Raw genomic sequence first — 16,093 nt, 5'->3', positions numbered from 1 at the left:
GCTGGAATCAAAACTGTTTGCATCATCAGCCCAATGCAATTTAATTAAAGCTTAGTTATTAAAGCTCAGAGCAGCAGGATCACAGCACTTTGGCTAAACTGTAGATAAACATGTCAAAATGATGCAGTTTAGTGCATGTAATGTTCAATATGGGTATTTGAACTTATTAGTATAATTGTGTTTTATCAGTTCGCACCAACCACAAATAACAGACAACGGGAATGTCTACATCTTTGCAAGTAAATTGCTCATATTAAACCTATCAGCTGCAGAGACTTTAGATTTGTTAATCCAGATGAGCTCCATGAAGAGCAAGAAGTTTAAACTAGTATGCAGAAGTCTTCATGAGTAACTCTAATTATTGACTTTTACATTAATTACTGACATCAGTAACCTCGAGTGATGCAGTGCACCAGGGCCTGAGTTTGGACAACAATCAAGAACAGGAGATAAAGATGTGAAGAGTACTAAAGCAAAGTTTATTAGAATTAACAAAGAAAACATCACAAAGACAAAATATCTATAAATCTATCTTATTTTCTTTGTCATACAGCAAGTTTACTCCAGACTTGACGAATAAACTTGGGAACTGTAAAGCAGTCACATTTAAAAGGTGGGGTGTAGACAATCAGCTAACCTTAAACTGTCACAAACATCCCAGAGAACAGCTTCTGTGTGAGGAAAATCTCTGGATTTTTCCTGTTTATATTCCACACACACACGCACTCGCACACACTCAAACAAACGCACGCACTCAGACCAGTGTTTTCACTTTGGTCTTTCTGTTGTTCAGACAGGATGCTACGCACTTTGCCTGGAGACTCTCGTCTAAATGAAGAGTGCTACAGTCATCGTGTAGCACCTTCAGGGTCTCAACAGGTGACAAATTATTGAAGTCTGGCAGATGACCATGCGCACATTGTTTATTTATAATTATTTACATATCTGCAAAAAACCAAACCGTTCCCTTCGTCAGCGTCTTCACTACGCCTCGGGACCGTCCCCTCGCTCGGCGGGGCTCTCGATGCCGCTGGAAACTAGTGGATCCTTGTCAGCTCCTCTACTATCTTAATCACCTCGTCCACTGTGGCTTCACGCTTCATGCCGCTGCCGTCATCGATCTGAAATTGAATGACACCGAGCTATGAGGCTCCAATACTGAGACAAACCCCCCCAGTGCCACTTTCACATCAGATGAAAAATGAACACACACAGGCTTTTTACTCAGCCTCACTCCTTCACCTGCATTTATTATTTCACTTGAGTGGACATGAAATGATCTTAAAAGCTTCTGAAATAAATTACTCAACGCTTAGTTTCTGCCAATTTTTTTATTTATCTATTATTATTATTTTTTTTTATATGATGGCACTTAATCTCTGTCATTTTTTTCATCACTTTCTGCTGCATGTAGAGGCTCTTGGGTTTTCCTGCTGTGAACCGAAACTTCTTTCCGAAACTTCTTTTCATTTAAATCTACTGGGATTTAAATGATGGGCTTTCAATGAAAGTGCAAGCAAACAACACAAAAGAACTGATTACATTTTTTCTCGGACTATGTTTTTCTTTTGTCTGAATATGACTAAAATGGATAAGGCTGGATTCCAGAGCCTTCTTTGGACAGAGTAAATGTGATGGCATCACTTGAGCTTCATAAAGCTGAGATTTTAATGGGCTTTTTTTTTTTTTAGCGTATTAAGATGCTAGGCTGCTGAAAAACAAAACAAGAAACTGTTAGTTGCAGGCTTAATTTTTTATATCAAATATGCGATTAGTTTTTAGTGCACCTATTTTTAGTTGCACAGAGACACCAGTGAGCAGCTAACATATTTTATTTTTATAGCAGTGATCCAACTTTAGCAGAACCCTGGCTTTAAACAGGCGTCTCCTGGCAAACAAACCATCCAGATACTTTGGACTGTCTTTATTGGCTGCTCTCGGGAGGCAAACAGGGAACAGCCTTTGTTTATCAGCTAAAAGTGTAATGTTTTTTTTAAATGCAGTAAGGCTAAGAAGACACACAAAGCAGTATATTGTTATTTGTTTACCTGCCAAAATTTATTTTTCCACCTGTTCTGCTATGAATGTTATTTCCAGTTCCCAGTCAGCTAATAAAAACTGTCCAAAGAGTCATTCAAAGTTCAGCGTCGCTTTAAGCCAAAAAACACAAATACAAACTGCATCCTTCTTCACCAGCTGCTCCGGTTGGACCTGTTGGCTTCTGTGAACCTCAGTTATTACACCAGCTTTCATATTTGTTTGTTCACTTTAAATTTAATAATAACAATATGCAACTATACTACAGGGAACAACACTGAATTTACTTCAGTGATATAGATGCAAGTCCATCTCTGCACTCGAGCTGAGTACACATGTCATAGAGAAGAGAACTGACTCACAAACCTAACACAAAGTATTTCTTTACACCAAAATGGCACTGCCTGCAAGATTTCCAAAGCAATTCAAGTTCCTGCTTTAAAAGTTATGATACAGCCGCACACCCGGGAACAAAGTGTAAAATTTCCAGAAGGAGCCTCAGACTTTCAAAACAACTGTGGAGAAAGAGCCTCCATATTACTGGCAGGTATGTGCTGGAGAAAGTGATGGAGGCAGGAACAGACAGGCTGTAAGCTAAACACTAAACAAGCACGGACCTCTTGCCTCGCTGCTCTTGTGAACATAATACAACTTAAATATGAAAAGAGACGTGAAGACAGAGGTTTGGGAGACAATTTAAGATTGGACTAGAGCTGCTATAAGACTGACGAGGCCAATCTGACAAGCTGCAAGCGCTGGCAATGTTTGTCGTGAGGAACTGATGCTCTCTTGGTAATCACTGAATGTTCCAGGAAGACGGGGATCCTGAGCATACTGACTATCTCAGTTAGCAGACTTGAATCCAAGCGAAAAGATTTGGTGGGATAAAAACAATGAGCTTTTACAAATGAGGCAGATGGAAAACAAAGGCAATCTGACTAAAGTCATAAGGTTCAGAAAGTTTAATGTCTTTCTTAAATATTCTGGCTGATCATTTGCAGAGACTAGGGATGCACCAATACCGATACCGGTATCGGGTATCGGTCTCGATACCACATTTTCTAAAGTACTCGTACTCGTTAAAAGTACCCCGATACAGAGGTCTGAGACCTGTCTATGTTTGAGCGGCATGTAAGGGGTTAATCACAGGCCCCGAGTGCCCGCCCCCAGGCCCCGAGTGCCCGCCCCCAGGCCCCGGCTGCAGCTCAGAGCGGGAAGAAGGCGAGGCGAGACATATCAGCCGCGTGGAACTATTTCAAATCGAACGAAGACGCAAAAACAAAGGCGGACTGCAAATTGTGCTCAGCGAAATTGTCCAGAGGAGGCTCAAAAGGTAGCGCATTTAACACAAGTAATTTAATCAAGCACCAAATCCCAACACAACAACGAGTACAAAGAGTTTACCCACGCTTATTAGCACAGAGGAGCATAGCTGATGCTATAGCAGTGGGACGGAAAATAGTTGGGCCTTAGCCTACTCCCGCCTCGAGGACATTCAGGGACAGCTCAACCAGCCAATAAAGAGACTGCAGCAGGACGTACAGACGCGCTGGAACAGCACGTATTACATGCTCCAGTCCCTCATTGAGCAAAAGCGAGTGTTGGGCGTGTCCGAGCATGAACTCCCTGACTATCTCACCGCTCACCAATGGGCTCTTATGGAGACGACTGTTGCCATCCTCGTCCCCTTTGAGGAACTAACTAAAAAAGTGAGCAGCTACGACGCACTAGCCTCTGATGTCATCCCAGCTGTGACTGTGCTAGTGAGACTTCTAAACAGAGAAACAGACGAACAAATTTAAAATTAAATTTTTTTATAATTATTTATTCTGTAATATGTTGCATACAACATGCTTTTCATTTTAAATAAATGTTCTTAATTCCAAACTAGTCCCTTGTTTGTTTGTTTTTTGTTAAATTATAGGACTAAAGCTGTTACCTGCAAATTTAAATCATGTTTTTATTAAGTACTCGGTATCGGTAAGTACTGAAATGCAAGTACTCCTACTCGTACTCGTTTCCAGCCCACACTTTATGTGTAATCAGTGATGACAGTACCGAGGGATGTACAACTTTTTCTTGTACTCAACTAGAGGTCATAAAGGGAAAAGTGATCAACAAACTGTTGGCTTGGGATGAATAACGACTTCTATTTTGTTTTCCAACACGTTATCACTAAACTAAAAACACCAAGCAGACTCTAAAAAGACCTCTGTTGGTATGTTATTGTAACAATGTTTACTCATCACTTGACAACCATCCTGGTTAAATGTAGATCCGAACGGACATGAGCTCCTACCTGCAGAGTGCTGACAACCTCCTGCATCTTTGCCCGGCCGAGATCCAGGAAGCTTTCAATGAGGTCCCCGTCAATGAATCCCGTGGCCTGCTCCGTCTTTCGCTCCGTGTGGAAGGACCTCCAGGTGCAGCGCAGTCAAGGAAAATCAATAAAAGGCAGCTGCTACGCCTGAGGACAGCACCTTCGGTACAATAACGCACATTTTACCTCAGGCCGAGTCAACAGATATTCACTATAGTGAGAAAGCAGTCTAATAAAAGCAGCACTGCTCAGAAGACCAGAGTGAAAAGGTTGGTTGAGTCACCATGTTACTGCTCAATCCATAACAACTGTGCAATGCTTAATAATACTTTGGGGAATGTATTATCTAGACTAACATGCCTGGACAAATCAATGAAATCTAAAAAACAGAAAAATGCCCTTCACAATTTTCTAAAAGCAGAGGTGATTTTCTTAAGCTTAGTTTTGTCTGACCAGCGCTCTAAAACCTAAAAACAAGCCGTCGCAGTACGTCAGTAGAAGATCAATGCAACCAGTAAAACTTCACATTAGAGAAATCAGAAGTGGCTCAAGTTTTGCTTAAAAATGATTAAAAATAAGTCACAAATGACTTCTTTTGCCAACTGCTAAATTGCTTTAGTTTACGCTGTACATACAAATCAAATGATGAAACCAAAAGCCTGTGGAGCTGAATACAAATTTTTGCACACTTGAAATATCTATCAAACAAATCAAAGCTAATTCAAAGAAAACAGTATTACTCCTCTCACTTCTCAAACCACAGCTGCCAGTGCAGTTCACCTCCATCTCTCTGACAGATGGCAAGCGTACTATAAAAGTAAAAAGGATATAAGCTGTGCTCGATTTTTCCCACGCTCTTGATGACTTTGTTGAGGCGGTTCTGCAGGTCCAACAGGAGGCTGTACCAGCCCTCGGACAGGGATGTCACCAGACCTAAACACACAAGCACACACACGTTAGTCAAAAACACAATGGAGGCGTTACAGATTTTCACCTCGGCCGTCTTCTGCAGCAGATGGGAAATACTTCTGGGTTCACATCAGCGAGAAGAATTTTAAGGACTAGATTCATAATAAACTCATAACAGCTGTATAATTAATAAATCAAAAGATCATTAGTGTGACTGCAATCTCCCTAATACAAATTTCATGCTTGTATACTGGGACTATGTTTGGTGTAAAGAAGCATGATTTCAATAGTTCAATAATTTAAAAGATTTCCAAACGGTCTCATTTTGAGACCGACTGTGCTGGAAATATTGTAGTCGCACGGTTTTGGGGGAGTGGTGCGCTCTTCTCTGTGCTACAAATTAAAGTTCTGGCACACAGAGTGGGCTACTCTAACGCTCTGGGGAAGTAATGTGCACTCACACTGACTGCCACAAAAAACAAAACAAAACAAAAGCAACTTGTGAACAAAGAGTTGCACTGATGTGCAATGCAGAACTTATTTCTGTGTCTGTAAAGTCATGAAAGTGCTTTGGGACATGAGCCTGCAGGATAGCAGGGCAACAACTAACTACTATAATCATCTATTAATCTGATTAGCTTTGACTGAGAAATGTCAGAAATAAAAATGTAAAACAAAACTTGGTGCAACAACTTAACTCTTTTATGTTTAATAAAAAATGCTAAAGTGAAACGCTGTATGGCAATGTGATGGAAGCCTGTGCCGTATGTGTCAATAAACAGTAAATTCTATTTAATATGCTTTGTGTTGCTGTGACTCATGTGGAGCAACAGAGAGACTATAAAAGTGTTCCAAATAAAAGCTGCAGAAAAGAAATGCGGGATTATTTTTGTTCATCAGAGGGTTAATGAAAGGTCTTTGATCATCAGTCTACCCTCTCCTTCTCCCTTTTCCACTGGAGGATTAGTCCCAGCAACTCAGTGCACCCAAATACCACATTCTGCATCAACAGTTCTGGATGAAAAAACAAATGAATATGCATTTTCTCCTGCTGATCTTCTAGGAACTTGTACGTAAATTTGACTCATGGCTCATCATTTGCATGTTGTCTTGTTTTGTTTAACAAACAGTTAGAAACTTTTAGATAGAATACATATATGAAGTTGGGGAAAAATTAAATCGAGTGGAATAAATAGATAAAAACTACAATTTATTCATTTCGGCCTCATGCTAGAACAAAACATATTTTGGAGGTTTAGCTAAAAGTTAATCAAAAAAACTAAAATTAACAAACATTTAAAACTTCATCACACTGATTAAGCTCCGCAATTCCTTAGAAAATACTAACATCCAGTATTCTCTATTTGACTAATAACACAAGTAAAAGATTTAGAATTTACATTTAGCATTGAAAGACTGTTCCTAAAGCTCTGCCTTTCCCAAATAATGGACTCTCCCGCGCTACTTCAATTGATCACAATAATCTTCCCATCTAAGATGACCTACTATCCATTTTCAACAAGTTTATTGCAAGTTTATCCGCTTGTTTGTTGCTATCTGGCTGGAATAATCTTGTGGCCTTGCAGCTTCTTTCCAGTAATGTCTAATAAATCAAAACATCTCAGAGCAATAACCCTGGCAGAGGTATTTATCTTCATTACACACTGAAGCTCATTTTAGTTTACTGTGGAAACCTTTAACTGGAGCGTACAATGGAAATTCTCGTATCCTGTTAAACTTTCTTCTGACACTTTTTCAGGAGTCACAGAGAGAGTGCTGAGGGGAAATTATGTGTTGGTGCTCTGGGAGACCAAGAGGTGAAATACTGCTGTGTCTGAATGTTGTGTGCTCCACGTTTTTCATCACTGCCTTCATTACTGCCAGGATGAAAGTTACTAGTTTTAATCTGAGTAATGAGGTGTAAACTGTGATTTCTTTTCCTTTCCTATTCCTTTCTCAAATGGAAACATTAGTTTTAAAGAAATGGCTTTGGAGACGTTTGTGCACTGTCTAATTAGCCTGAGGAATATGAAAACACTGACAGTGACTATAGCAGGGGTGGCCAACCCGCGGCTCTCGAGCCGCATGCGGCTCTTTGCCTGGTTTCATGCGGCTCTTACGTTCATATCAAAGTTTGTGTTTGTGTTTTGGTTTTTTTTTTATGTTGTTGTTTTAAAATGTGCGCGTTCGCTTCGCTTGAGTTCAATACGGTATTTTCATCAAATGCGCATGTGTGTGAGATGAAAATACCGCAAAGTTTCACAGTAGGAGCAAGTTCGCCCTTAAAATGGCAGGAAAAAAATGCACAGCAAAAAGAAAATATGAAGATGAACACAGGACGTTTTTAACAGAGTGGGAGAGTTTATATTTTTTTGTTGAACGCAATGGCAAGCCATTCTGCCTTATATGTCAGACGTCATTAGCGCATTTCAAAGCTTCAAATCTTCAGCGCCACTTCAGCTCACTCCATGCTAACATCGACCAGGAATTTCCAAAAGGGACTGAACTTCGCAAGCACGAGTTGGCCACTTTGAAAAGTCAGGCAGAAAAGGAGATACAGTTTTTCCAAAAATTTACGAAGCGGTCAGAGACCATAACGCTCGCATCCTATCAGCTGGCTTGGAACATTGCACGGGCTAAAAGGCCATACAATGAAGGGGAGTTTGTTAAAAAATGCCTCAGTGACGTTGTTGAAATCTTGTCTCCTGAAAACGACAAATTAAAACGCATGGTATCAGACGTCCAACTGTCCCGCCACACTGTTGAACACAGAATATCGGACATTAACACGGCTATTGAATCACAGTTGCACTCTGACCTTCAAGCATGTGAGTATTTTAGTGTCGCATTGGATGAGAGTTGTGATATACAAGACAAGCCTCAGTTGGCAATATTTGCACGGTCTGTGTCAAACGATTGTGTGATCTGTTCTGACTGACACTCATGTGAAAGAATTGCTCCGAGTAGCAACAACGGAATACAAGCCGGATTTGAAGAGGATTGTTCAAGGCAAGGAATGCCAGAAGTCCCACTAAACAACATGCATTGTAAAAGTAAATGCTATTGTAGATTATTATATTTTTGTTTGTGGACTTGGTTGAACTGAGAGTTTGTGTGTGTGAGACAGTGCACACAATGTTCATTGTTGAAAATGACTGGCCTGTGGTTTTAGTACTGTAGGAGTCCATTTCTGTCATTATCGTGTTGGTGTGTGACATTTACAATAAATCTGGCTGAGCAGAGATGTGTGTGTGTGTGTGTGTGTGTGAGAGAGAGAGAGAGAGAGGAAAGGATGGGTGATGTCCATGTGTACCTATGCGTATGATGTGGCTCTTTACGGTAACACAGTAAAAAAAAGTGGCTCTTGGTCTCTGACTGGTTGGCCACCCCTGGACTATAGCATTGCAGAGCAGTCATTTGCTAAAGGACTGTGATTGTGAGATTTTTCTTTTTAAATTTCCTACCAAAATCTGTTAGAAAACTGTTCACAGAGATACCTGTGGTTTATCCCGAGCAATGGAGGCAGCGTTTCGAAGCTTTTGATTAACAAAAAATATGCAGCTCTGTAAAATATAAAAACCACCTGGCTGTAATAATCTGCTATTGTCTTAAACATCACATTTCAAAACATTAGAAAGAGGTAAGAAAGAGAAACCAGATTTTTTAAATTAAAACTCTAAATACTTGTATAATTCTTCTCATTATTCATCTACATATGCTGATCAGCGAAAACACAGAAAATACAGAGGTGAAAAGATCAACATTGAGAATCTCACTAGAACTGGTTAAAAACAAAAAGAGAGAAAAAAAAATGCTGCCTCTTAGACCGTGTCCTTTCCTGGCATATTTCATGATGCACGTCTTACTGCTTGAAAAGAAAAGAGCCCGGGTGCTATAAACTGGCCTGTCCAGACCAGTCACCTGAGCCAGTAAGAGAGAAGATTTCTCTCTTGAACCTACAGCAACTCCTCAGTTCATCAATAAAGAGCGTAGCAAGAAGAAGAAGAGAGAGATTCAATAAAGTGCTCAACATCTAACCTTTGACAGCATTAAATTTAAAATGAACTGTATTTCCAAAAACAGTTTCATTTTATTATCTTTTAAAATTAAACGCAGGGTTAAAATTAGCTTGTTCTATTTACATCTTACACCACAGAATAACTCCTGCTATCAATCCTCTATTGAATAACGATGGAAACTCTCAGCAGTGGCTACCACAAATAAATCCATGTTAATCTATAAAACTGGACATTACTAATGAGTGGGAAAATGTTCATATTTTCCCATTTAGGTGAAGTAATGATAAAAGAGAAATTTCAGAAGTTAAAAATCAGATTTAGCCAACAGTTAGATGACTGGAGCCCCTAACTTCTCAGTGCATCTTTGCACAAAGGCTGAAAAACAAGGAGGGCGGGGATAAATCTTGCCTGGCTCTGAAAACTATCTACCTCCCATCACTTCCACTAATTAACAAATTATCTCTCATTTGTCTGACCAGGACAAAAGCCAAGGTGAAAGTAAAGTTTTGGAGTGCTACATGCTGAAAAGTTACTTGGCTGGGAGCCTCCACTCAGTTCAAGGAAACCAGTGGACAGCAGGAAGTTCCTACTGCCAGCCAAGAAACAGTGCACCGTTTGTCTTTGTGTAGGCTGAGAGGCAGTGGGAACTAAATATTGTTACGTTTGTCACTTGGCATGTAGTTTCCACCTCTTCTCAGTCTTGGGAAGCTAAGCTAACTAATACTGGCTGTAGGCTTACAGCAATTTGTCATTTGTCATCTGTGCACTTACCAATCATGCCATTAACCGTGCCAAAGAGCACTGAGCCCTGGGTGGGTGTGGAGCTCTCGCCGAGGTTCTGCAGCACCAGCGAACCATGGCAGAAGACATTTACAAACTCCCCAAGGTGAAACAGCCCCACTTCCTGCAGGTGCTGACGCTCCTCGTCTGTGGTGGCCGCACTGACCAGAGAAAGGACGGTGGGAGAGAAATGCAAAAGGTGGAGAGTGAGGGATTATAAACAATAAAGAATAAAACATGTGAGAAAAAGAGTTGATGTATGAGCAAACAGGAGAGAAAAAATAAAGTGCAAAAACAAAGAGAAAATTATGTCAAGGGAAAAATGTAAAAAAAAAAAAAAAGGAATTATTGGGGGACAGACTTGATCGATTAAACAAAACAAAAAACAAGGGGGGCAGAGATATTAGAAGCGTTAGAAAAGGTCAGAGAATGATAGAGAAGTAATGGATAAAAGGGTGAGAAACGGGGGAGAGCAACAGGAAGAGAGATGTGACACAAAAATAAAGGTCAAAAGCATTGAGAGGTCCAGCTTGATGTAGAAGGCGGATAATAAGCTGGGGCATAAATGTAGCACACTCACTTCCAGACCACATCTTTCTTACTTTTCCTTAAAGTCAACACCTGTTTTATAGCAGAATTACTAAAGAGAGAAAGGCAGCAGAGTGACTAAAAGCTCACCGCTGAGATGCAAGGACAATTGCTGCTGCATCACATTCACTCCAGTGATGGTGCTCTACAAAGTACCGTGCAACTCACGGTAAAAAACACCCTCCTAATAAGATGATACTGCTTTCAGTGAATAAATGTTGGAGTTGACACAAACTTTTTAATGGTTGACTTCAATGGAAAATGTAATGGGGCCGTAATGCTTACAGGAATCATTCACGTTAATGTGCAAAACTACTCACGGCACCGTTTATACTGCTCCTCCTCACCTGTCCTTTTGGCAGACAAACAGATTGAAGGCGTTCTCCGCCCCCAGGAAGTTGTCGTCATCCAGAATTTCCACTGCACTCATCCAGTTAGGATTGAAGTCACGGGCAATCTAAAGCAAATAAAAAAAAAAAAACCCAAACAAACATAAGATAGAGAAAACAGTAAACACCAGAGAGGTCCTGGGCAAAACAAAGGTGGTACTTGTCTCCAAGCAGATACTGCATTATCTATGAGCTAAGAAGTGCTGACTCCAAACATACCGCTTTTATGTTTCAAGCCCTGAGCAACATGAAATGTCCTTGAATACAAAGGCATGAAAAATGCTTTTCAAATCTGTTCTATTCATGCTGATTATGCGCATAGAGCTCACTATAAGGATCCTGAACTGGGTCTGTGATGGACACTATATATGACTCAAAAGTATTTGCACTGTGAGCTCACTGGCTTATTTTAAATGAAGGATGCTAGATCATCTACAACTCCAGCAATAAGCCAAACATGCCCTAAACAATGCCCTGCTTTATCATCTATTTTACTGTTAATAGGAGTCTAATTGGCAAAGCAGATCACTGTGCTGTATTAAAGATGACTGAAAATTAGTGTTTGAGATGATAAACACATTAAGATGACCCCTATTGATCATTACAAAGAATACAGGTTCACACGACTACAGATGAATATAAGTAGGGCTGGGTATCGTCACTGATTTCTAGAATCGATTCAATTCCGATTCACAAGGTCCAGAATCGATTCGATCCACGATTCGATTTAATTCGATTCGATTCGATTCACTTCGATTTGAATATGGGAAATTTTGACAGTCAGAAATATTATAATTCAGATTAGTACATTTACATATTTTTGTATCTATAAAAAGGAAGCTGACACACGCAAGACTTTATCAAAGGTGTGAGCGTCACAGCAGATGCCTTTGTGTCAAAGTAGCTGAAGATAAAACACAGAAACACATGAAGGTGATTTTTCCTGGCCTGGGATTTTATAAAAATATTCTGCAGTACATCAAAAACGAAAGAAAACCATTAATCAACATATGAACATTACCTCTGAAGTTACAGCGGTTTTATTAGAGACAAGGCTTAGCGTTTTGCATTTTGCATAATTTTAAAAAGTTTAAATTTGTTCAGCATTGAACGGCAGAAATTAGGTTTTCTTTTCGGAAGTATATAAAACGGAAAGAAAAAAAAAGTCGGCCGACAGCGCTGTAAACAAAGGTAGACTTGTGCGTAACAAGCAAGCGAATAATGCAGAAAACCATACAGACAGAGAGAGAGAGAGAGAGAGAGAGAGAGAGAGAGAGAGAGAGAGAGAGCTGTGCCTCATGGTAGAAGCAAAACAGTAAAAGTAAGAGTGAATACATGACTATGTTTATGTGAAGCGTAGTTTGGATCTTCTTTTGCTGCTGGTTCGGTCAATATTGTTTGGAGAGACATCAAACTAACGGCTTTACAATCAGCGCATAAAGGGCGTGAACACAAAGCGCGGACCCGCCGACAGATCAGAATCAGCGGGCTGTCGGCTTTCAGCCCCGACTGTGAGAAATTCGACATCTAACTGATTCTGATCCGCGGGCTGCGCTGTGTGTTTAAGTCTTTGTGCAGAATCCATGTTCCTGCTCTCATTTACTGTTTTAGCTGTTTGGTGGTTGTTGAAATTTTGTGAGATTTCACCAGAGATTCTGGCATTTCGGGCAAAATAAATTTGTATTAAAAAATCGATTCAGGATTTTAATGAATCGATTTTACGTAATCCAAGCCAGAATCGATTTTAATCGATAAATCGATTATAAAAACCCACCCCTAAATATAAGGCCAATATTTACTTTTAATCTTGTTTATCTTCTAAGGTAAATATCTAGCTGTTTATCTGTTGAATGTGTCATTACATTCAAAAGCTAGTTGCAAACTATCTCTGCTTTCTGTTTGGTGTTGAGCAGTAGGGGTTATACTGTAATTAGGGATGCACCGATACCGATACTGGTATCGGGCCGATACTGTAAAATGTGTGTGTACTCATACTCGTAAAAGTTAACCGATACCATGAACCGATACTAACTTATTTCATTAATCAGAGGGTGGATTGTCATTTTGTTGTAGTTTTTTAGATTGGCCACTAGGGGGACATCCCGTGCTAAACAGGCACAGGGTTAGGCGAGTGAGACTGGCGGCTCCAGATAAAAAAAGAGAAACTGGAGGCTGCTGTAGCTAGGCTAAACAAAATGTCAGCAGTGTGGACCGGAACAGCCAACTTTAACTCAGGTTTTGGAAAAGCGATGAAAAATGTCAAGAGAAAATCCACGGGCAGTTAAAATAACAGAGGCTCTGACTCATTTTATCGCTCTGGATGACCAGCCAATGCCGGTCGTGGAAAACATAGGATAGCACCGTCTTCTCAGCATACTCGAGCTGCGATATGAAATTCCCAACCACCCATACATCAGGGAGATAATGGTGCCAAAACTGTCTGAAGAGGTAAAGACAAGCAGTGTGTCAGTCCTTGGTTTAACGGCACAGTGGACTGATGAGGAGTTTGTTCGTCAATGCCAAATACTTTCGTTATTTTGTTTGTTTGTTTACAATATGGACACTCTGCAATAATTTAAAAGTTTATTTTATTCTCAAACTAATTTGTATTTTAGGTTTGAGAATAATTTGTATTTTATTCCAAACAGAAGTGTTTATTTATTATTCTGAAAGCTCAAGACAGTGTCAATAGTTCAATAATATTTTGTAAAATTACAATGTGGAGACTCTGCAATAATTTAACAGAAGTGCTTATTTTTCACTTGGAATTTTTTGTGGTCATTTTTATTAAGATTTTATTTTTTATTGGCAGGGAATATAATAAAATCTGTCTTCCAATTAATTGTATTTGTGTGTGTGGTAGAAGTATCGGTTTTTGTACTCTGTATCGGCAAGTACTCAGATCCAAGTATCGGTATCGTATTGGTTTGAAAAAATTGGTATCGTTGCATCCCTAACTGTAATATCTATCTTGAAATATTTCAAGATAGGTGTGATAATGATATTTCTGGCAATGTAGAAAAAAAAAAATACTGAACTGAAGCAGCACTTATGCATTTTCCAGCCTCTTCTAATGAGCTACTGTCCCTGATGACACACTTTCTAATTTGAAGTGTGAATCTAATGAAACAAGGTGCTAGCAGCAGGAACAATATAGTGCAACAGTAGTGACACAACATAAATCAGGTGTAGCATAAAAGTAGTTTGAGTAGCTAGTTTTCCCAGGAAATCTTTGAAAATAAAGTAAATGCTTAACACTAAGTAATTTAACATGGTAGCAGATAGGGCTGTTCGATATGACGATATAAAAACGTCTATCGTTTCATTTTACGCTATCGTTTGTTTCGTGGTGTAGCAAAATAAACTGTTTATAATATTTATAATAATATTTTTTCATCATTCTGATGGTCACTGTAGTGGCTATATTAATTTCTCTCTTAAGTTCTCTTATATGTAATACAACCACACTACTGACGGAAGAGCGCCTGTTTTTATGCGTTGTCGTTAGCAACAGCGATGGTAACACCTTCGCGTGTCCGCTTGTTTATGTTCCACATAAACCTTTCACAATAAAGCTCAAGATCCTGTTGAGACTTTTCAAAATAAATGGAATCACGTGAAAAAGTATGCAGATTATTTACGGATGAGAAGTAAAAAAGAGCCGTCAGGTGCTAAAAAATAAACCTTAGACTCAAACGTTAAAACAGGCTTTTCCCCGCAGCACGCTGTGTAATAAATACAAAGAAAACGGCAGCCGTTACAACTTATGTCTAAAAATGTATAGTTTCATTAAAACACTCGACTCCGGGTAAAGGACGCGCAGCTGGAAACACTTCCCGCAAGTCAAGCTGCCCGAGATTCACAGAATTTACAGAAAATGTTAAATTTTTGTGATTTATATCATTATCAGGACGATAGAATTCTTATAATGGGATATGAGATTTTGGTCATATCGCACAGCCTTAGTAGCAGATGGTGTTGGGCAGCTCCTGATAAGTTACAATGTTAAATTGCTTAACTTATCAGGAGCGGCCCAACACCATCACATAAAAACATCCCACATCACCAACTGCGAGCATCTCCTTCTTTGTAGCCAGCTTTGACCTAAAGTGTTGAAACACATTTGTTGTTTCCTCGTTTTGCATGAATGGTTTTCTTGCATGTTGTTGCGCTGGGTTGTATAAGTAGCTCCTGTTTTACGTACTAAATCATCATTGTAGGCTGACATGTGTCGCTGTTGCTCTCACACACGCCTTGGCTTGTCTCGTTAGTCCATGCACTAGAGTATAAATGCATGCCACTGCTATAGCAATAATATCACAATACGACATTTTAATATCACATATCAAATTGATTGTGTTATTGTGAATGATGTTAGAGTCCTGATGGCCAGATAGAGAAATATACAGCACTGTACACTAAAACAAACAGCCTGTTGCACCGAACCAAAGCTGCTGGCAGAGAAAATTAAAGATTTTCTATCTCCCAACAGCAAACTACAGAGTTGAGTACTTTTTTTTTTTTTTTTTTTTTTTTTTAGGTGCAACACTTTATCTATTGTTGATGCAAAATATTGATTATACTTGCTTTGGTATGTAAGTAGATAATATTTTCCATCTAAAATTTTGAGGCACTTGAAGGTATATTTTGTTTCTAAATAAATTCAAGCCCTTTTGGTCTCCAGGACTTATTACACTGAGCACAACAACACAACACGCACACAATAGGATGCGTGACTCATCATCAAATCTCTGTATCTTTCTTCCACAAATCAATTTGAACACTTTGCTCATCAGAAGGCTGGGAGGTATGAGGCTATGCGTGGTAGACATTAAAAAACAACAACAACAACAACAACATTTATACCCTGAAGAGAAGAGTTACAACATGCAAATGTGGGTAAACAGACACTAAACCAAAGTCTTTAAAAATAAAATCAAATTCTTTCAAAACCAGCAGCCTTGAATGAAACTCAAGGTTAATTTGTGTTTTCACAGCTGTTTTCAGTACAGACAAACCAACTTGTTTGATATATTAAACCTTCTCTTTTT

The 16,093-nt window shown here is 39.3% G+C and overlaps 1 protein-coding gene across 1 annotated transcript in view; it reads right to left on the bottom strand.

Annotated features, from left to right (window-relative positions):
• Window positions 1–458: 458 nt before the first annotated feature.
• The window catches only part of ddb1 (damage-specific DNA binding protein 1), a 54,835-nt gene continuing 39,200 nt past the window's right edge, over window positions 459–16,093 (bottom strand). Inside the window, exons 23-27 of the mRNA XM_085154175.1 lie at window positions 11,001–11,110; window positions 10,057–10,226; window positions 5,188–5,290; window positions 4,337–4,460; window positions 459–1,121 (exon numbers count right to left, since the gene is read on the bottom strand). Coding sequence (XP_085010301.1) covers window positions 1,038–1,121; window positions 4,337–4,460; window positions 5,188–5,290; window positions 10,057–10,226; window positions 11,001–11,110 — 591 coding nt within the window. The 3' untranslated portion in view covers window positions 459–1,037. The remainder of the gene's footprint in view (window positions 1,122–4,336; window positions 4,461–5,187; window positions 5,291–10,056; window positions 10,227–11,000; window positions 11,111–16,093) is intronic.

The sequence above is a fragment of the Neolamprologus multifasciatus genome, chromosome 1 (assembly GCF_963576455.1).
Source record: "Neolamprologus multifasciatus chromosome 1, fNeoMul1.2, whole genome shotgun sequence".
NCBI lineage: Eukaryota > Metazoa > Chordata > Actinopteri > Cichliformes > Cichlidae > Neolamprologus > Neolamprologus multifasciatus.
Note: the sequence above shows the minus strand (reverse complement) of the source record. Positions and strands in the feature narration are given on the sequence as shown.